We start from the raw sequence: 23,564 nt of genomic DNA, 5'->3' as shown, positions 1-23,564 counted from the left end.
AATGTGTATTAATATGAATCTGTGTTAGAATGGTCCAAAAGACATGGATCAAGCCAGATCTAATCTTAGTCGTTGATTAGGGACTTAATCTCGGCCGTTGAGATGTAAGTAGGAAAAGTATAAGAGGAGTCTTGAGGGTCACTTGGAGAAAACACCAGAGTGATCAGTCATTTTATTCTCTAGAGCAGGGTTTGCTAAGAGAGATAGAGTCAGTGATCGAGAGAGCAGCTGAGGGGCATTGAGTACAAAGAGACAGAGAGGCAGAGATAGTGCCAGGATAGCAGCAGAGCAGCCAGAGAGACAGACGCAGGAGCAACCAGTGCTCACGTAGGGCCATGTAGAGGCAACTAAGTGCTGCGCAAAGCACCAGAGGGGCCAGTGTAGCTGACGTAAAGGCTCAAAGAGCTGACAGAGGGCCCTCTGGGGTTGACGCAGTGCCAGTGCTGGGCTAGGAGATGTTGACGCAGTCCATATTGGGCAGATGCTGGGGTTTCTGGGGCAGATTGGTGCTGAGTAGCTGCCGAAAGGATTTTCCGGGGTTTCAGCTAGTGGATTTGTTAGAAACCTAGAGGTATTATTGCTAAGGAAATTCTCTGTTGGGAAGGCCAATTTCGGCACCCAGATTGTACTCTGATATTGCTTAATAAGAAAACCTTTAGATTGCTGCACTGGTTTTCCCACATTGGGTTTTTCCAGGGACATTAATCCAAAAATAATGGTGTCATGTGGTGTGTTTATTCTTGTTTCTTTTAGTTGCTGATTTGTAATATGTTGAGCATGCACTGGTATTTATTTTCAGTATTTACTTTGTAAATAACTTGTTAAGGAAAAATAACAAGTAGGTAGGAATAAATCAGAAAAAGTGCATGAAGGTTTCCTAAGTAAGTAAAATTAGAAACTTCAACATCCAAGAGATTTGTTAGACATTGGCCCACACACATCAGAATGAATGAGGTCCAATATCTCTTTAGACCTTGTATCACTACTTGTAAAAGGTTTCCTTGTATTCTTTCCTACAACACATCCCTTGCATAATCCTTCGATGTTGGGGATGCCTTTTACCATTTGACTAAGTGATGGTATTATCTTGTAATGAATATGCCCATATCTTCTATGCCATAGTTCGATAGGATTGATCTCCATGTGAACTAGGGCTTGAGGAGATAGTGTTATGACTATATAGCCTTCCTTCATGAACTCCAATTACTTTTGCCTTTTCAATACTTGAATCCTTTCCCCAAACCAAAACTTTACCATCTACAAAGGAAACCCTATCTCCTTATCTTCTAAACAAGAAATGGAAAGTAGGTTCTTTTTCAAACTTGGAACATAGAGTATGTTGTTGAGGTGTAGCTTTGCTCCACTTTTCAACTTTAGTGATGTAGATCCAAGGCCCTTGACTGCATAACTGTTGTTGTCTCCTAGCTCCACTGCATGTGATGATGGTTCTTTTGATAGAGTATGAAGTTGTCCACTTTCTCCTGTTATATGTTTTGAATCAATCTATCATAGTCGAGAATCCTTCACTCTTTACGCTTCTAGATAGATTGTAGATGATCACTCCAATCCAACTTCTTGCGATTCTTACAATATTGAATCCCATCTTCAAGTAACTTACCATAGAAAGAGATCTTCAGTCTTCTTCTTCCTTAGCTCTTATACCATGTTGAAAAATCAATGCTTATAGGAATTAGGGTTTGATTCTTCTTTCTTGATAATTACTTGTGAATTATGTTGGCTTCTTTCACTTCTTTATTATTTTATCTTTCATCAAGCAATTACCAAATTATATGCATATGAAGATCACAAGAACAAGAGACACAAGATGTAGGTGGTCAGCCAGGGAAAAACCCCTATAAGGGGAAAACGCAGTCAAACACTTCCTTCGGTAGATTCAAATCAAGATGAGACACTTCCAGACGACTTAGACCTAGACAAAGACCTCCTCCAGCCACCATGTCAACCCTTACCTTTAATAGATGAACCAGGGTGATGGCCATAATGATTGTTGATTTCTGGTAGCATCGGATGTGCTCGAAGTCTCAAATTTTGCAGGGAGGCTTAGACACATGCATTCTCCAATACCCACAAAGCGTTTTGGGAAATTCCACCCGAAGACAGTTTTAGTAAAATGGACCCTAAGTCTAAACTTAGGAAATTAGAATAATTAATGGGTATTAATCTAACTGTGGCTGTAACTTCTAGAAGAAGACGAGGATCAAGCAAAAATGATCTTAGCCATTGATTAGCTTCTTATCTGGGCTGTTGAATGTCAAAGAGGAGATTATTTAAGGACGCTTGAGGGTCACTTGGAAAATGCATCGAGAGAGATCAAGAAGATCGAATTTCTTAGAGAGGGTAGCGCAACAATTGTTAGAGGAGTGATCAAAGTGATCTTTTGCAGTGAGGGGCAGAGATAGTATGCGGAAGAGGGAAGTTGTTATGAAACCAGCTCACAAAAAGATAGAAAAGAGAGATCAATGCCTTAGAATTCAGCCTCTTCGAGGGGGCAACCTCCTTTATATTACACAAATGAACAATTCTTGGATGATACAAATGAAAAGACCTCCTTTCTATATATAGGAGTCTAAGGGGTCATAACATAATCAGAGCCGACATAAAAATAATAATGTAAGGGCACAATAATAACAATAGTGGGCTTCTATGTGGCACAATAGTAACAATATGGGCACTACATGGGTACATCAATATAATAAGTGGGTTGTACTAATAACAATAAGGGGTTACACTAGTAGTAAAGGGGCTTAACATGCCCCTCTCCTTCAAAAAGCGTTGTCCTCAACGCTTGAGTAGTTCTTAATGCTTCTGTATAAAATTCTTGTCCTCCCATGTGGAATCTTCAGCGGGTAAGTTCTTCCACTTGATGAGATACTCTGAAATTGATCGATTTCGTAGCTGTTGGGTTCTTGTTTCTGTGACTGCTCCAGGTTCCAATATGATTTTTCCTTCCTCTTCAATTTCTGGCAATATTGTTTGAATTGGGATCTTTTGCAACTTTTGAATAAGTGGCCATACTTCTTCGTCCTTTTTCCATTCATCCCTTGCTTCGTTTATCCAATCTGGTTGGATAATAGAAATAGCACAAAACAATGCTTCCACATCCTCATCCTTGAAGGGTCTTCCCATTCGGTAAGGTCGCCATTTTTTAAGTGCATGTAGTATTTCCAACATTTCCTTCTCATAAATAGCTTGCTTGAGATGTAGCAGTAAAAATACCCAATCACCTACATCAAAACATTTTTCACTACGACGTTGATCTACCTGTTGTTTCGTTTGATTTTGCACTGAAGTGGCGTTATCCTTTAAAAGTTGGAGAACTTGTTGTTGATGCTCGATGTGATCTTTCACTTCTTGAACATTTTTCTTCTTGATATGTCCTTCTATCTTGATAGTTTGAGGAGTGGTAATTTCGACCAATGAATTACAAGATATGGTTGGATTCATTTCTTCTTTCTCGATGTGATCTTTCACTTCTTGCACCTTTTTCTTCTTGATATGTCCTTTTACCTTGAGAGTTTGAGGAGTGGTAATTCTTGCCAATGCTTTACAAGATATGGTCTGATTCATTTCTTCTTTCTTTGGGGTGGGGTACTGGCGTATATCCTCTTCTTTTGATGTTTCTTGATCCTTTTCTTCCTCCTCTTCATATTCTATGTAAAATAATTTCTTCTCAGCACACTTATGACCTTTAGTGCATTTGCTATCACAATTGTAACAAAGTCTTTTTTCTCTTTTTTCTTCCAATTGTTGTGGTGTAACCCTTGTAGGTTGTGGAAGGCTGGGAGAAACAACACTTCCATCTTTATAGTTGTGAGGGGTATGCTTCCTGGTTTCCATAATTTTGCTTTCCACTATGTCACAAAGCCCTTTTACTCTTTCCAATTGTTGTGGTGTTGCTCTAAAGAAGGTGCTACTCTTTGTATCCTCATAATGTGCTATCATTTCCTCCGTGAAAATTGACCACATAACAAGTTGTTTACGAGAACAAAGCCCTTCATACCATAAAAATTGATTCGGTTCTAAATATGAAGATGCAATACATACCTTTTGTAACAGTGGTACACCATGTAGATCAAAATATTGCTCCATCTGAAGTATCCAATTTACCGGATCCTTGCCATCAAACTTCCTCATCTTGCTTTTTCTTGATTTTAGGAGCTCGATCTTGAAACGACTGTAACTCTGTACTTTCGGATCTTTAAGTTCTGAAATTGTGACCTGTAGTAGCCCTCTGCGTCCTCTTTCCAATGCCACCAGTCTGATCCAAATTGGATTCTCCAAGAAAGAGTTATGCACAATCTCCCAAGATGACCTGATTATAGACTAGTTCAGTAGAGCGAACTTGTACGACGTGCCACGAGTCACTGTTTCGACCTTTGGCTCTGAAAAATATATACAAGAAACTACAGTCCGTCCTCTTTCTGTATCTTCTTACGAAATTTCAATCCGATGCTCAGAGAGAAAGTTATGACAATTTTCCCCAGGTCACCTGTTTGGAATGTAATTCAAGAGTCTGCAAAAATACCAAATTCCTCAGATCATATCTCCACAAATATAGCGCAAAAAGCTCTGAAATTCGGACCCGAGATTTAGCGCGATTTCTTCTCAAATGGGTTTTTTTTTTTAGCTTCTGAAATGTCGCAGAAAAAAAGTTATAGCGAAAATGCCACGATGACCTGTTTGGAGCAGCGAAACCCTAGAATCCAAAGCTCTGATACCAAATGTTATGAAACCAGCTCACAAAAAGATAGAAAAGAGAGATCAACGCCTTAGAATTCAGCTTCTTCGAGGGGGCAACCTCCTTTACATTACACAAATGAACAATTCTTGGATGATACAAATGAAAAGACCTCCTTTCTATATATAGGAGTCTAAGGGGTCATAACATAATTAGAGTTGACATAAAAATAATAATGTAAGGGCACAATAATAACAATAGTGGGCTTCTATGTGGCACAATAGTAACAATATGGGCACTACATGGGTACATCAATATAATAAGTGGGTTGTGCTAATAACAATAAGGGGTTACACTAGTAGTATAGGGGCTTAACAGAAGTTTTCTTGGGCCGGAGAGTACAAGGCAGAGAGGGCAGAACGACGTCCAGACAGAGGCAGATGCTGGCCCACGCAGAGTTGACGCAGTGACAGTGCAGGCCTTAGAGGGAGATCGAATTTCTGCTGAGGAAATCGAGTTTCAGAAGCCGGGAGCCAGGGTGTGAGACCGTGAGGCAGAAATTCAGAATTTATAGCCAGTAGAGGGTCCGAATGAGGAGCAACGTGATTCCTAGTAGGGGTGATGAAGAGACTGTGTGAGGCTTACACAGTTCTGCACAAAGGCCACGCAGAGGCTCCAGTCTAGCGTGATCAAATTCAGATTCTTCCAGTGATAGGGTGAGAGCTTTTCACTATTTGTTTTGTCCAGTTTCTCTCTGTATCGGATTGCTAGTTGAGCATCCGAGGAATTCTACTCAGAATTACTACTTGTTGATTTGGGGTAGCATCGGATGTGCTCTAGCTGCGAAAATTGGTGGAGAGGCTAAGGCACATGAGATCTCCAATACCCAGAAATGGTTTGGGCAGATTCTAAACAGTTTGGGAGATATTAAAATAATTAATATTTTTAATGGAGTCCCTAAGTATAAACTTAGGGAAAATAAAATATTAATGTGTATTAATATAAAACTGTGTTAGAAGGGTTCAGAAGTCATGGATCAAGCCAGAGTTAATCTTAGCCGTTGATTAGGGACTTAATCTCGGTCGTTGATTTGTCAATGAGAAAAGTATATAAGGAGGCTTGAGGGTCACTTGGAGAATACACCAGAGTGATCAGTCATTCTATTCTCTAGAGCGGGGTTTGCTAAGAGAGATAGAATCAGTGATCAACAACGAGGGGCAGTGAATATAGAAGCAGAGAGGCAGAGAGACAGTACTGGGAGGATCAGTGCAGAAGCCGAGAGAGATGGACGCAGAGCCAGCTAGAGGCCACACAGAGGCAGCTAGGGCCCACGCAGAGGTAGCCAGGAGCTGCGCAGTGCCTCAAAGAGCTAGCATGGGTGATGCAGAGGCTCTAGAGGCTGACGTAGTGCCTCTAGAGGTTGACGCAGGGGTTATTGGCCTGACGCTGGGTTGATGCAGGGCCAGGAAGGGCTGACACAGTCCTTAGAGGCAGACACTGGGGTTTTCGTGGGGGCAGATTGGAGATGGGAGCTGTCAGAGTGTTCATCCGGGGTTTCAACCAGAATATCTACTTCCAAGTAGAGAGGTACTACTGCCGAGATTATTCTCTGTTGGGTGAGTTGGTTTTGGCACCCAGATTGTATTTATAAACTACATAATAATAAAACCCTCAGATAGCTGCACCGGTTTTCCCGCATTGGGTTTTACGGGGACATTGGTCCAAAAACAATGATGTCACTTGTGTACTTGTTTTGTTTCCTTCAGTTGATGATCTGTAATGTGTTGAGCATGTACTTGTATTTATTTTCAGTATTTACATGCTAAATAACTTGTTAATTAATCAGAAAAAGTAGGCAGAAATAAATCAGAAAAGTACATGAAGGGTTTCTAATGGGTTAGACTTAGAAATTCCAACATGGTATCAGAGGGTGGTTGCAGATCATAGGAGAACTGAGGACATCAGCCGAGCAGAGCAACAACAACAGAAAACAACTGTCTCGAGTGACAGAAACTGTTCCTAGCAGAGTAGCAACAAGGAAGGGGTGATGCAGTGCCTGCGTCATCAAGATTGAGCCAGGAAGAGGCTAGCATAGAGACTGAGGAGGCAAAAAAAGCTGACATAGAGACTAGGAGGGTTGATGAAGTTGGCTAGGGGAGCATTTCAGCTAGTACCTGATTGCGCAGAGCCCAGGAGCTCTAACGTTCAATTTGTTGGGTTGAGAACCCAAGATAAGAATAGTCCTAGAAGGTCATACTCAGTGAACACCCGGGTGGGTATGTACCTTGAGAGACAATGATGAAGGTGTCTATAGTCATTGGTCTCACCAACATTGTGCTCTGATCTGATGAGAGATAGAGTTGTCAGTCAAGGCCTTACTGTGGAAACAATGTTGGTTACTATGATGCTATACAGATGGGTTACCAATCCGATTCTTCTTATGAGAAATTCTTCAGATTGAGAATGACCAAGTACCATTATGAATACCTCCCTAGTTAAGAGGGAGTGTTGAAGAAAATGTAACTAGGTTCGGTCTTCATAAATGTAATTTTGATCTTTGTACTTGAAAAAGAAAAGAAATATTATTTTTTGTAAATTATAAAATGAGTTTCTTGCTCATTGCATAGGTCTAGCACGTGTTGAAGTGCTATAGGAAAGTCAAAAAGTCAAAGAAAATGTTGAAGAGCTCTTCTTGAGTCTATGTGTAATATATACAGTCTATAGAAAAGTATAAACGACCTCCAAAGACAAGCACAATCACTCTTGATGAAGTTGACCTCCAAACAAGATAAAACTCAGTCATGTCGGCTCATATAAGAGACACATCGGTTCACTTGGTAAAGTTGGCTTAATATGGAGAACGAACAACTATAAATACCCAGCTAGGGTCATCACCGAAAACACAAAAACTCGGATTTCTCTCTAAACTTCGGATGGGTACAGGAATTGCAGGAGGATAGTTTCGGATGACATTTTCGGAGGTCTGTCCACAAGCTCAACAACTTGTACAGTGAGAGAAACTACAGTCTCATCCTCCTCGGTGGTGGCAATCTCAGCATACCTATAATCATGATCTCGGTACAAGGAAAGCAGTCACTGTCTTGGTGTAGCTGTAATAATAAAGGTCTCATTAATGATCACTGTCTCGGCCTACCAATACAGTGAAGCAACCTCACTATCTCGGCATATTTGTGAAGAGAAGGATCTCAAAGTGACACTCTCTATCTCGACATGTATTCTGGAAGCAGTCATGATCTCGCTCTCTAAATATCTCAGTATATAGATCTCGGTGTCATGGTGAAGGTCTCAATGAAGGAGTAGCATCGATCTCAGTAAAAGTGCAACAATATTCTCAGTGAAGGTGCAACAAGGTGTAAAGATCTCAGTGGTGCAATAATGATGACTTTGATGTAGCAGCAGTGGTGATGAATTTAGTAGCAGTGATGATGATCTCAGCTATGACGAAGAAGAGGATTGGTGTCTTGGTCTTGGAGTGGAATCATAGGTCAAGGGTCATGATATTGGTATTCGTCAATTGGAATCTCTATAAGAAGAATTTTGTGTGGGTTTTCCTCTCAAAGAGTGAGAGGTTTTGGCCTTGGCAGAATGGCAACATCTTGTGTTCTTGTCTCTTTGTTTTGGTAGCTATTTGATGAACTAAAGAAGACACACTCTAATAATAATAAGTGAAGATTGGAATAAGAAGAAAAATTGAAAAAAACCTCACAAATAGTCATCATGACTAGAAGAATCTCATTAAATCTAATTGCCCTAGATTCTTAAACATGAATCACTCGAGGGTTTCTGTCCTAGGGCTACTGATGAAGTAGAGAACAGGGTTCTCAAAACCTCACCACAAAGAAAATACACAAATCCAAGATGTCTCCAAGTGACCTGCTCTTCCTCTTTTACAGATCTGATGGATAGATCTCCAAGCTTCTAGAAGCATCTTATTTTATTATTATTCTAGAAGCTCCTCCATTGACTTTATCTTAAGTGACTTTTTAATTTAATTTTATTTCACTTAAGTCACTTTTGCGCCTTTTCCTCCAATTGATTATTTTTCCTTAATTAAATAACTAATTAAAGCCATTTTTAATCAAAGAAAATGGTAAATTGCCCACTATACTCTCTTCGACCACTAGAAATCACTTCTCAGCATCCCATCCTGTAGATTATTTCATTTTGGTTCCAACGAGCTATTACATTGAGGTATTGTGTCAAATATTCCTCTCGGAATGCCACATTGAGTGTAACTAATTACGTTATGCCCAATAATAATCTCGTTTTACGGGAATTAACAGAAAGTCACAGAACCAAAAACAAGATGTGTGGAATTGCTCATGATGATGAATATGCCAAGTGAATGCCATCGGACCCCATAAAAACTCCTCAAAACCCCTCCAAGGGCCCCTAGGCCCGTTGATGACACCAACATGCACCTGTGACTTGTCTGGCCCCAACTGTGAAAGTCCATTCTATCCATGTCATAAGGAACACCAGAAAAAAGGGACATTACAACTCCAAACATAGTGATAAAAGGGGTGGCCCATTGGTATCCAAGCAAATGATTTGTGGTGCCTCCAAGTGGCTATGGGGGCACAAAACATCCTCATGGGTCTCCAAATGGATTGAACAAGCCTGTATCCCATCTGTAAGGGTTGAAAGAATGATGCAAGCCCTCCCATTGTCTCCCATGGTGAGACACATCCTCATCTAGGCCCTAGATCAGTTGCCAAGCATGTGGTGCAAGAGTGTAGCCAGCTGGGCAAGGTGGTCCAAGTGCATCATCATCGTCAAATAAATGGAACACGAGCAAGCAATGAGTGGAACTGAAGGATCCCATGATGTGGCAATTTGCTCTTTATTATGGTGGAGGCCCATGGCTCTCAACACTCACCCTACAAATGCCAATATGACCCTCTGGAGGGCTTGGACCCCATATAGAGAGACCAAACCCAAGATGAAGACCCACCTACAATCCAGTATAAGATTCAATGCATCCCCTCATCTTCCTGTATAACCAAAAATTAATGCAATTGAGTAAATGAGCTTACAAATCATTGATCCAAGTGGACACTTTATAGTGGCATGCCCTTCCATAGTGGGCTTTAAAACGTACAAGTGTCTCCAAGTTCAAAAAGAAGGTTAACAAAGGACCATTTTAGGTAGTTTCAACCTCTAAGGGGAGTGACATGTCCATGGTACATCCATCAAATGGAAGGTGGCATGTGATATAATGATGGAATAGAGTGGGGCATCAGGGGAAGGCTCCAAGCCACATGCCACAATACAAGGGTAGCTATAATCACGAAAACCAACACTTGGGTGTATGATTGTCGGAGGGAGCAATCGTGGTACATGAGTTACCTCGGCCTTTGTTTTTCCACCCTTCTTCATAGGCCTTTGCCTTTTATTGATTTTTTGTTTATCACTGCTCGGGGCTCTAGGGGATGAGAGCATGATGTGTAAGATATAACAATGAATACCCCCTTAAGGTGGGTCAGTTCATCACCCACTAGGGTTTGGGACAATCATGAGTTCCTTAATGATGTAAGGGGCCGATATGAGGGGCCCTAGCAACCAAGGTGATGGCCATAATGATATTGGTAGTGGTCATGTTTGGCTTTTTCCCATGTACTAAATTTGTATGTCTTGACCATCTTTTGCATTTTTTGGTACATTTCCTATTGAGATTGGCCAAATTGTGCTTTTTCCTTTCTTTTTTTAACTACATCAACCTTCGGGGCATTGTTTTAGGCCCGACCCACAGTGGGGACAAGGGGAGGGGGAAGGTAACTCCTCGTGGATCCAATGGAAAAATGTGGACCCGGATGGGAAATATGGTGAAAGGGTTTATAATGAGTGAAAGGGAGTGATATATATGGTGTTGGGAAGCGGGACCACATAACCAAAATCAGGGTTTATGTATTGCCACCTCTAAAACTAGTAGCCAATAAAGGAGATCCCACGGGACTAGAATACAAAGTTAACCATCAAATTGGACAAAGGAGACAATAGTACAAACCAAGCCCACTCTTTCTGCTGAATCCCCCCACTAATCCATGCCCAAAAGTGTCCATGATAGGTAAATAAAATTACCCAACTACATAATGAAAAGCCATATCTTCGGGGTTGGAAGGCCCACCTTCAAACATATGATCATAACAGATGGGTGAGGGAGCATATGGTTGGATCAGGCAACGGGGATAGTCCTACATCGAGCTATCTGGTGGCTGCTAGCTACTGGCTAAGGACTATTTAGGAGAAAAATTCCCCCCCTATGGATATGACCCACAGGTGGTGGATAACAATATCCATTCAAGTAGTATTGCATTAGGTAGGATTGAACATGGACATTACTTGCATGTACCTTGAGTATATAACCCCCCTAAGTCATCCTGAAACTAACCATTTGGCTGTTTGATTGTTATAATGCACTGAAAATAACATTCGGTAAGATTACTCTCTTGCACTGGCCTCACTTCGGTATATCTAGGGGCTATGGCACTAGGCACACCCATTTTGCAAGAGATTTCTTGCTAAGAAAATGCTAAATGTTTTTCTTTTTTCAACGAAACGGTTATGGGACTACCCAGTGGAACTCATTTATACGACTTTTTTCACAAATTTTGACCAAGTAGAACATGTGTCTAGAGATTTGAACTCGCCACGGCTAGAAACACAATATGTGCCTCTACCGCTTGAGCTCAACTCCTTTGAGCAAAAAATCCTAAATGTTAACTTGTGTTATTTGATGCAAATATCTACTCTTTCATTGTGGAATTGAATCGAAGGTTCATAAATGCGATCTTCATTTTTCTTCCTATGCTTTTGGTTAAGGTTATGGTTGATATGCTTTGGATACTTCAATGAAAATTCAATGTTTATGCTTCATATTTCAATGATTAATCGAAAAATCAACATTTGTGCTTCATGCTTTTAAAAATTTTCATCATGCCACAGCTAGAAGAAAGGGTCAACCGTCAACGTCTAAGCTAATTAATACTTCCATTTATACTAAACGATCAGCTTAGAATCAAACATAGGGAATACCCCTTAGGCTAGGAAATCACACACCTAAATCTAGAAGTGAGGGGCAAGGCTGCTGAGGTGATAGTGGGTGGCTTGCTTGATAGTTTCCTTAGGTTCCCCCCTTAGTGAGGTTGGGACTTTTTCTCTAGGGAGAATCCGAGCGATAATAGGTTCCTTATTTTCCATTCTTATGTTGGATCATGTGTTACATTTTTCTAATATCATTGCTTCATCCTTGTACTATTGCAAATTTGCAATAACATATATGCCACTAATTTTTCATTGCAATAATGTAACCATAAAAGTTTGTTTTTGTCTATAAGTTTTGTCTTTGCTTGCCAACTTTTTATAGTTTTGTTTACATTTGAAATTGCTTTATGCTTTAAACTATGGTAACATTTTTGATTTTTGAACTTTCTTGATTATATTAATGCATGAAGAGATGTTAATTGTGGATTTGTTGTTTGGTGGTGTAGGTTGGAATCATCACATTTTTTCTTAGTTCCATTTTGGATAATTTGACTACTACAATCATTATGGTATCACTCTTAAGAAAACTAATACCAGATCCAGAGCATAGAAGGTAACTCTTGCTTCCTTTTCTCTTTACATAATATTTCTCCCATATATATAGTACTAAGAAAAAGTAAGATAAGGTAATTTTGTTAATGTCCAACAAATGATCACAAACGTAGGTTAGTGGGAGTAAAAGGTACAACCAATGGAAATACAATGTTCGCATTCTTGGATTATGCCTTATTTTATAGTGTCAAATTTGAATTAGAGTAAAGTAATAGACTATGATGGACTTGTGATGTGGTGTTTGGGTTTGTTGATATGGATCTTGTTGAAATTCTGGGCAGCTATGGGATGAATTTCCCATGAGAAACCCGACTACCCCAAAAGAAGCCCATCTAGCCCAAAAGAGAATTCAATTGGATAAAAGAGATATTATTATTAATGTGTTTGGCACTCCTCTAATTATTATTTAATGTGGGACAAATTTGGGCAAGCAATCATTAAGGAAAATATATTTAAATTTTATTATGAGCAAATTTGAATTTATGTTTCCCTCCAAATTCATATCGGCTTCATAATGTTTAAGTCGACCTGCCCTAAAGGACATGACCTTTTGCATATGGAAATAGTCTCAATGGCCATGATTTAATCTTGATCGACGACTAAGATCAATTAGACTTCATCAATAGAAGCCTGTAGAGCAATCTCGAACATCTTTAATTAATTAACATTAATTTATCACTTTTCCTAAATTAGACTTAGGAAATATTTTAATTATGGCAAATTAATTTAACTAAGGTGTTTCCCAAGCTTATCTCGCAAAACCTTTTCTGGGTTTTGGAGATCTAGTGTTCCTTAACCTCTTAGCATCATCTAAGGCTAGAACACTTGTCCGATGCTACCATACCCATAAAAATCTAACACAAATTGGATAGACCTCTAACTTTGGCATTTAGAAAGCCAAAATGTCTATTCTATTAGAAGAACATGGATTGAAGGAGTATGGGACTAATGTTATAGCCATATCGACAAATCCACAACAACTGGTAACATATAGAAAGGAGAATGTGAATGCCAAGAGGATTATCCTTGGAGTCAAGGACCATATAGTCCCTCATATTGCAAAGGACACAACGAAGAAGATGTGGGACACAATTGTAAATTTGTACCAGAATTCTACATCAAACAGGGAATTCATTCTTAGAGAAAAGTTGAGGACCATTAAAATGCTCAAGGGTGAAGAAGTGGTTTCCTATCTTACCAGAGTTCGACTTGTTAGGGACGAGTTGGTTGCAGTAGGAGATAAGCCAAGTGATGACGAGTTGGTGCGAGTGGACTTGAATGGGTTTTCTAGGTTGTGGGATGTCTTTGTCCAAGTTATTAATGGACGAGACTAGTTACCAAGTTGGGATCGCCTATGGAGTAATTTCACTGAGGAGGAGCTTAGGCTCAGGTTGGTCAATGCCAGTAGTAGCAACAATGGAAAAACTCCAAAGGTTGAGGAGAAACAGGAAACCATAGCCCTAGCAAGAAAAGGGAAGGGGAAGAATGTTGAGAAATCTAAGGCATTGCAATTATGTGATTTCTCTTGTAATGATAATTGTTTGTGAATGCTTTTTACTTCTGAGATTAGGATCTTCTTTTATTTAGGTTATTATAGTGTTCTTCTTCATCAAACAACTACCAATGCATAAACTATAAAGAGACAAGAGACACAAAATGTTGGTGATCAACTAGGGACAAAACCTCTCCTACTTGAAAGGAAAACCCAAACGAATTCTTCTTCTTATAGAGACTTCAGTTGACAAATACCAAGACCAAGACCCTTGACCTATTTGCCACTCCAAGACCAAGACACAAAGCTTCCTCTTCTTCCTTGAGTCAACGATAGTCAAACTCCTTGTTTCTTCCTCCTTCTTGGCTACCTTGCAGTGTTTCAGTTCCTAGGACTGACTTGCAACTTTCAGCCCTAATTCAGAAACCCTTCGCACATGTGGTTGACCAACTTTGACCCTTGATGATCTTCGCTCTAGAAGGAGACTTCTTCTTGCCAATTCGGTTTAGGATCTTCCTTATTTCTCACCCAAAATCTTCCCTCTCACTATGACTTAAATATCTCAACCTTTTTCCGCAGTAGACAGTCCTGCAATCTCGCACGTGTGGAGGATATCAGCCCTGAAAACATACCCAAAAAATTTCGCTCTTGTTGGTAATGGGACTCTTTTCTTAGTGATTCTCGCACTTCCTATTGCAGACTTCTCCTTGACTGAAATTCTGTCTCTAAAATGAGGCATAGCTGCCCTATTTATAGTGGTTTGCCCATCAAATAAGCCAACATGAGTTGTATGTGAGCCGACATGTCCGTTGATGTAGATCCATGACTCCATCTTGAAGCCAACTTGTTGGAGGTGCTTTAGCTTGGTCTTGGAGGGCCCTTTTACTCTTTTAATAATTCATACAAATATGTAACATGCCCAAGAAGGGTCCTTCATACATGACATTGACTCAACTTGATTTTATGACCAATCATAAGGGCTCACAATGGGAGCCATAACTAAAAATAAAATTCCTTGCTTATGAAACCCATGAGACTAGCATAATAATAATTTTATTTTTTCTTCTTTACATCAAATACATAATGTAAGTCAAAATTCTTCTAAGGAAAGTTGTTGTGCAGATATGATTTCTTCATCCTTCGCTATCGATAACTTCAGTGATGAAAAGGATCCATCACACAAATGTATGGTGAAAAACCATTTTGAAGACAAAATTTTGGAAATTGCCAAAAGTATGGGATATACTTATCAAAGAAAAGGTAAAGATCAGGGTCAAAATAAACTGGTTGCATTCGAAAAATACGAGTTAGGATTAAAGGTGGATTGCGCTACATGGATTAATAGCATTAAAATCTCTATTCCATTACTTGAGCTTCTAAAAATTCCCTCTCAAAGGGCATCATTCTTCAAGGCTTTAGGCATGGTTCAACATGAAAAGGTTGATACACATCCAAAGGACGAAGAAATTAAATTAAAGGATTTGAATTGCTACATGACTAATGAAGATCACCAACCTTTCTTTCTCACCTTGGATATTTATGATCGTTTGCTTCACAACTGTATGCTGGATTCTGGTGCTTCAACAAATGTTATGACCAAGAAAGTTATGGATCAGTTGAACTTAGAGATTTCTAGGCCCTATCATAACATTTGCTCGATGGATTCTAAAAAGATTGAAGTCCTTGGTGTGGTCAAAGATCTACAAGTTTCCTTGGCTAATTATCCATATAAGATCGTCACTATGGATATATCTATCATTGATGTACCAGATGTATGGGGAATGCTCCTCTCGCAGAAGTTTGCAACTTATCTAGGGGGATGTATTTATCTTATGCTACTATTCCCGCAACAACCGGTGGTATGGTCAGATAGTACAAAAAAGTGGAAAGAAGGTATCATGTTGAAGTTTCAAAGAGGTTGGAAAATGGTGAAGAGGTTGAACCATAGGGTCCTCCACCGCAGTTTGAGACAGATTCGTTAATTCGGTTTATCACTTTTTTTCATATTATTTTCCATTCCATCTTCTTAGTAGAAAAATAAGAAGGCCTGATTTCAACAAAAGTATGCAACACAATGAGGAACATTTGCACCAACTGAAGAGAGTCAAATTCCAACAAGGAACATCTGATAAGCAACTTGTTGATCTGCCTGTCAACTAGCAGATATTCCAGATTGTGCCACACCTATGACATATGATGCCATGGGGCATCCTTTGTATAGTATCTCTAACCCTACTCCCTTTCATTTATGTCATTAGTTAGTTCCTTTTTATGCATTTATGTTATATATACCTTTTTATTTCGGTTTGTTAGAGTAGATTTTTTCTATTTCAGCAGATTTTCTATATATGCATGATGATTTTGATTTCAAATGGATGTCTATTTGATGGACTTCTGTTTTCTTGGATACAAGATTCTGGGATTCTCACGTTACTTCATGGAAGCAACGTGTCCCCATATGGAGCCAAATGTTGCACACATTTTGTCAAAGTTCCAAGGAAGCAGTGGTGCCAAATTTTTTCAAAAGATCAGAATCATCAACCAACAACTTATTGAGTCATTGTAAACCCATTATGCAATTTTGTAGTGTAAATAATGTTGGTAAGACTGTGTATTTATGTAACAACCTAGGTAAGCATATTACTTTGGCAATGAATTTCATCCTAGGAGGTTTTTCATGTTACTGATTATCTGTGTTTCTAAACACGATGATCGACAAAGCTTTTTCCCTCCAGCCTCAGCCCCAAAGCTAGGGTGGAATTTATTGTCAAAGTCTTAGGTGAGCCCTAGTTTTTTAATCAAGTCTTCTTTAGAAGTGATTTGAAAATAATTATGCTATTTGGCTAAATTATTTTATTACAAGTCACTTGGTCTACTAGATCATATTGAGTCGCAGAATTGGGTAAGTTTTATGAGGGTTTATAAGCAAATGAGTATTCCCCCGTTGAGGGTTGAATTATTGTAATATCTGATGTAAAAAATATTTTAGTGCACGGTCCCTCATACTTACAGACCATGGCTAAAATATTTGAGGGTGGAAAACAATTAATCCCCTCATGAGTTAATTAATTATCTTTTCTAACAAAAATAAATTTAAATCCTAAGCAAGCAAATTAATTAATTTAGAGTCAAAATTAAAATTAATTTTTTCAAGTAGAAAAATTCGTGAGGTCTAAAAGAAGTCAAATTTTGGAGGCCCCCACCAAGAGAATATTGGAAATTTCAAGAAAATTTGGACCCTTGGATCTTGGTGGTTGAGTCAAAGTCAATTTTTTGAGGAAATTAGCTCAAAATAATTATTTTTGAGCAAATAAAAAATGCTTTTGATGAGAAATTCGAAAATTCCTCAAAAATAGTTATTTTCGACGATAGAGATTAAAAGATTATCAAATATTTATCGACGGTCGAGATTATTTTGACAGGGATCAAATCAACTAGCCGTTATTTTCTTCTTGGAGGAATTTCTCCATAAATAGAGGTTGTTTTGCCTCTATGGAGCATCTAGATCTTGACTTCTGGTCTGATGTAATTTTGCAAACACTAGTGTAAAGCCGTTGTTCTGTTGGGAGCGTTTGATCATCATAATAAAATACTTTAGGGTGTAGTTCATGGTGTCTTTGTCTTGCTGATTTGTGGTATGTGCATTCCTATATTGCGCTTCAAATAATAATTAATTTGTTATTGCCTTGTAGATGATAGGGACATTCTATTGGTAAGTTCTGGGCTTATCTTAGGTGATCCGATTCATTGTATGTTCTAACGGTTTTTTCTTGAGAAAATATATAGAGTTTGTAGGTTCTGCGGCCATTGGGCTCCAAGTTCACAAATTTTGGGCACAGACTGACCATGTTTGGATTCTAAATAATTTATGTAATTTTCTAACTTAGCTAAGGCTATGGTTTAACATTTATTTTTCGAAATACATCTAATCATTGTCAAAGTTTATAAAAATTCTATTCTTCAAAATCTTTCTAAGCATTGTACATTTGTATATTTTGTAAATATATTTTGTATAATAATATATTTGTAAATAAAATTTACTTTTCTAACCCTTGTTTTGTAGCTGGGCTTTGGGGTTTTGGGATTTTTTAAATTTTTGTATATATTGGGGTTTTGGGCACTTATAACTTTATTTGTGTAGGTGATCCAAGGAAGTTTGCTGGATTAGAGCTAGATCTAGGCTCTTGAGGGTAAGATTTAGTCTCTAGAATTTTTTGCAAGGCCAACAATGAAGATTTTGCAGTAAATTTGAAAGTCCGAAGCAAAGCAATTTTTTTGGCGAGGGTTTCGAATTTTTCTGGCCTTCTAGGCCCAATGTCCTCCATTTCCCTAACCGTTCAACCCTTCTAGCCTCAACATTCTCCTTCAGCTTAGCCTTCTAGCCTTCTTGGCCCTAAACCCTCAACATCCCGCTTTTTCTAGCCTTCAAGGCTAGTTGCAGGCCTAATTAGGCCTTAACCTGCCTCCTTTACTTTTGTCGTGGCATTTTTTGGCCTTGGTTGGCCTGGTTGTGGCTCTAGGCCACTCGACCTCCCTTTTTCTTCTTGCCGCAGGCCTGAAAAGGCCTTCGCTGCCTTCATCCAACCTTCTCTTACCCTCCTAGCCTGCTATCCTCCTCTCGGTAGCCTCTCCTCCTTAGGCCACAGCCTTGGCTTGTGACAACCTATTGGAGGCTCTTTCTAGGGTTGGCAGGCCTTTAGGGCCTCAAAACCCTAGGCCACAACCCCTCTCGGCTGCTCCTTAGCCCAACCACAACCTTCCTAGGCTTGTTGTGAGGCCTTTGTGGCCTCTAGACCTTAGCCGTAGGCCTATTAGGCCTTATCCCTCTTCTTCTAGCCTTCATTGCTTCCCTCATTTGCCCTTTTGCATCTCTGATTTGAGCTTTTGATTTCTAGACTGTAATTGGTGTGTTTTGCAGAGATTTCTAGCTCAAGATTTGACTTTACAGGTGTTCAAGTCATTGACAAAATTTGGACAAGTTGGGAAAGTGATCTTCAAGGCTTAGGGCCTTTGGTTTGACCTCTAAGCCCTTGCTCATTTCACTGTTTCACTTCAGCAAGTTAAATAGTTCATAACAGTGGTGAAAAACACATTTAAGTGGCATAAAAATCATATCTAAGATACCTCACATGCTAATAAGTCATCTATGCATATTGGGCATTCGCAATTTGGCATAAATCTACAAGTTTGGATAACTGTCATCTCTGTTTACAAATGCATCTGAAGTCTGATTCATAACAGTGGTAAAATCACATTCTAACAAGCCTAAAATCAATTCATAAATTGTCTAACATACGAAGGAATCAATTGCTTGAGTTGGGCAACCATCATTAGGCTTGTTCTATGTCTTATTGCTGACTGTAATAAGGGTAATTAGATCTGATATAATACTGAAAATTGCATCACAAGAGGCCTAAAATATCTAAGATTTCATATTGTCAAGATTAGTGTAACTTTTGGGTTCTCATTGCTCATATTTGGCTAGTATATGCTCATCATTGTGCACCTAAAGGAGGATCTAAAGTGATATTGCATTGCTGTCATAAATCTATCTTGACATTGGAATACAAGTTACATAAGTCCTGTTATTGTTTTACATTCTGAATTGTTGCTTGTCTAAGTGATTTTAAGTGCTATTGTGGAGAAGGTTGTGAAGCATTGATTGTTTCGAATCTAACGTTTGCTTGTCTTTTGTAAGCTCTTTTTCATAAGACTGTTGAATTTGCACTAAGTTCACTCATATAAGCACTTAATCCGTAATTGAATGTCGTTGTATATCTGTAATATCCCAAACAAGATATTTTGCGGAAATCTAACTTTGCAGAAATTTAACCCAACCAGATTTACTCCATAACAAATTAACATTCACTTAATAGAAGATTGCCATGTAAAATAGAACAAATAAAATGCATGCAATTCAATCATACAATGAGCAGAAATAATCCCAACTTTTATTATAATATATAAACTGGGGTTTTACATGCTGAAATATCAAAATTGCTGATATAGCTGAGATAGAACTGGCCTCAGGGATCTGTTCCAATGCTGCACGGGCCCTCCACCAAAATTGAACTGAACTACCACTGGTAAGTGCACCTGTGAATTCTGGATGAATTTACCAAAGAGAGATGAGTACTCGCCCAATCTCACTAAATCACCCAAGGGTTTCTGTCGTGGGGCTATCAATGAAGTAGAGAATCGGGTTCCCGACCTCTTATACAAGAAGAAATATCAAATCCAAGATGTCCTCTAATGGCCTTCTCCTCCTCTTTTTATAGATTTGATGGACCCCTCTAGAACCTCTTATTTTATTATTATTTTAATCGTTGAGCACATTTCCCTTGTTTTATTTTAATTAAAATATCTTTTTAATGTGGGAAAATGGTAAATTGGCCACCATGCCCCTCTCAGGCCACTGAAACTTACTTCTATTCATCTCATCCTATAGATCTTCTTGTTTCGGTTCCAACGAACTATTACACTGAGGTGTTTTGCCAAATATTCCTCCTGAAATGCCACCTTAAGCATAATTAATTGAGTTAGGCACATTAATAACTCCGTTTTTTTAAAATTGTCGGAATGCAACGAAACGAAAGGCAAACTGTGTGGATGGTGGAATATACCAAGTGAATTCCATCAAACCTCATAAAAACTCCTCAAAACCCCTCCAAAAGCTCCCGGGCCCGCTGATGACGCCAACCTGCACCTGTGACTTGCCTATCCTCTACTCTAAAAGTCCATCCTAACCATGCCATAAGGAATACCAGAAAAACGAACATCACAAATCCTCCGACCCCAAGATTGCTTGCCCTCAAGCAATCCAAACCTGTGAACCAGTCTGGTGGCCCAATGCAATGGAGACTCAATTCCCAGATCCCATACAAACCACTGAGTGATGGTATTCCTTTGTGTCAACCCACCATGAACAGATCCCTAAAGGCTTGTATCCCAGACCAATCTCTGACTGAACCTGTTGTTGACCTCTACTGGTCAACTACCCATGCAGTACCCCCCCTTTTTGCAAAAAAAAAGGGGCAGCACCTGATCAGCGTTTCCGTGCCATCCTGCAGTCATCAGCAGCTTGATCATTTTGATTGTAAACCCAGTCTGCATGTATGAATTGTAAATAATCTTAGCAGACTTGAGTCGTGTATGTGAATTGCCTAGGTGGACCTAACTTTCTAGTGGTAATCTACGTCCTGGAAGGTTTTTCGTCTCACCGATCCATGGATCGGCAGAGTTTTCCTTCAAACCTGACCCCAAAGCCGGGATGGATTTTGTCATTAGAACTTTAGGAGAATCCTAGTGTGTTGATCTGCTAGATTATAGTTGTGTCGCAGAACTGGGTGATTTGTGAGGGTCTGTATTAAGTGGGTTTGTCCCCTTGAGATGTAAATTGTAAAAAGTCATCATGAAATGTGTCTTGAGGGTTGAAAATGTTTTAAATCCCCTCGTGAGTCCTAAGTCCTAGGTCCTAGGTGATGTTTCCGAAGGCTTAGTTTGATGATCCATTTAAAAAATGAAATAAAATAATAAAATAAATAAAAATTAAGAAATTTAAAAATTTAAAAAATGAAATAAAATAATAAATAATAAAAAAATTTAAAAATTAAAAAAAAATGAAATAAATAAAAAATAATAAAAAATTAAAAAAATAAAGCAAAAACCTTAACTAATAAAATAATAATATTTTAAGTGAATAAATCGATGGATGAGATCAAGAGTTGTCTTGATCCTCATCAACTGTCGAGATCATTTCTACATGGATCATTCGAACTAGCCGTTGGGATCATTTCCTTTATATAGGGTCTTAGGTGGTCATTTCAGATCATTGGATCTGTGAGTCTGATACTGAAGAAGCTCTCTTGTAAATCTGTTTCTGGTTAATAAAAGAAGACTTTGGGGTCCATATCTTGCTGGTGTTACTCTCTTGAAATGCTGTGAGATTGTTTAATTTTCTGCATATGTTATTTTCAGCCGTTAATAATAGCTTTTTTGTAGAGTATTGTGAGCACAGGTATCTTGTTCACTTGCTAGGGTTTGGGTGCTGTTAGGGTTTCTGAAGTAATGGCAGGTATCTCCATTACTTCCTGAGATCTAGCAGCATTTTTGCCCTCTTTATTGACAGTTGTTTTGAGCTGTGCAGAAAACATCATTGAAGGAAATTTTGTGGGCGTTCGGGGAAGTTCTCGGCTGAACCAGCCAACTCCCGCAAGCGTTTTTTGTTGAGCCCAGTTGGATTTGATCCTGGGTCCATCATTCGGTTTATTTTTCTAAGTTGCATGAGAGATTTTCTGAAGTTCTTCACAGTGAAAATCCGAAAATCTTTATTTCTTTAAAATATTTTTGTGCCTACTGCTGAATCTGGCTGTTAAGGGGCCAAATCTGTACATTAAATTAGCTGATCTAGGGCTTCATATTTTTGCTTTATGCAGCTTTCATTAGGGTTTTGATTTTGGTTTTATGTACATATTATTCTTTTTTGGGTGATTTTGTCCATTGCAGGTATAAGGTTTCGTTTCTTTGAAATTGCAGTCTAGGGTGTAGCACCATACATTTCAAAGGATCCTGCCTGTGTAATCTGGGTTTTCGAATCACGCGCTGTCTCCTCCTGTTGCTGCCCTCACACTCGTTTTTCTCCATTTAAATCCCACGGATCTGCATGCACAGTAAGAGACGTAAAATGTTGAAGCGATAACAGGCTCTCATTCACGCAGATTCGTCATGGTTTCAGGGGTTACGCTGGTCAGTTTCATCGTATCAGCAAAATCGATTCAACGCCACCACCATCTGCTATCAACTGTCCAGGTAATTTACGCCCAGGTAAGTTTCCCAATCAATTTAAATCGTTTTCTATCCAGACTATTCTCCACGCATTCAGCATTAAGGGTTATGATTATCGTATAAACGCACATTTGATACCCTATTTAACATTGCGTGGGTCAGCTAATTTTCGCTTTCATCTGCCATCGATTAAAACGACTGTTAAATCATCGATCCCTGCTGGCAACGTATCAAACCCGACCTGCAGATACGCCTCAATCACCTACGTTCAGCATCAGGGTAACTTCTGTCTGTCCGGTGTATACGTCAAATCCGTTTTTTTTTTTTTTCTGTTTCTGCCGCCATAAAACGGTGCTACCATAATTACCATTTGCGTTTCAATTGCGGGGTCGAATCTCCTTTTTCACGCAGACAGAAAGTGATAATCGATTTTCGTTTTGGATTATTTGATGCTGTGCATTCATTTGAAAAAGCGCATTTTTATTCGTTTGATTCACGTTTAATTTTTGTTTGGATCATTTTTTTTTTAGATTAAGGGTTCAAGCCGTATGTCATCGCATTTCCGTCAGCAGAATCACATTTCAAATACAGTCGTATTCTCTCTCGCTTTCGTTTTTTTCGCCGCCGTTAGCTCTTCCTGGTCGAGGGTTTGTGATCCCGCGTCGAGTTTTTGGACTGGTCATCGTTCAACATTCTTTTATCAGATTATATGTATATACCTGCGTATTTGTAAATTTAATTAAGGTTTAGCTCTTAGATTTAAATAAATAAAATATATATATATATATATATATATGTATATATGAAAAATCAATGACGTATGTTAATTTTGTTTGGTTTCTGTTTTGTTTTAATTTTAATTTTGGTTAGGTTTTATTATTTCATATTATAAAAAAAAAAAAAAAAAAAAAATTTCGAAAAAATATAAAAAATTTTTGTGGAAAATTATTTTTGCCAGTTTCAGTTGTTTAT

The 23,564-nt window shown here is 38.8% G+C and overlaps 1 protein-coding gene across 4 annotated transcripts in view; it reads left to right on the top strand.

Moving 5' to 3' along the window:
• Nucleotides 1–23,564, top strand: part of LOC149146658 (sodium/proton antiporter 2-like) — a 307,652-nt gene that overhangs the window by 49,119 nt on the left and 234,969 nt on the right. For all 4 annotated transcript variants that reach the window (XM_089448111.1, XM_089448112.1, XM_089448113.1 and 1 more), the window contains one exon: nt 12,211–12,317. In XM_089448111.1, coding sequence (XP_089304237.1) covers nt 12,211–12,317 — 107 coding nt within the window. The remainder of the gene's footprint in view (nt 1–12,210; nt 12,318–23,564) is intronic.

Source organism: Pinus tabuliformis, chromosome X, assembly GCF_031772625.1.
Source record: "Pinus tabuliformis cultivar Carrire ecotype Pingquan chromosome X, CPIR1, whole genome shotgun sequence".
In the NCBI taxonomy this organism is placed as follows: domain Eukaryota; kingdom Viridiplantae; phylum Streptophyta; class Pinopsida; order Pinales; family Pinaceae; genus Pinus; species Pinus tabuliformis.
Note: the sequence above shows the minus strand (reverse complement) of the source record. Positions and strands in the feature narration are given on the sequence as shown.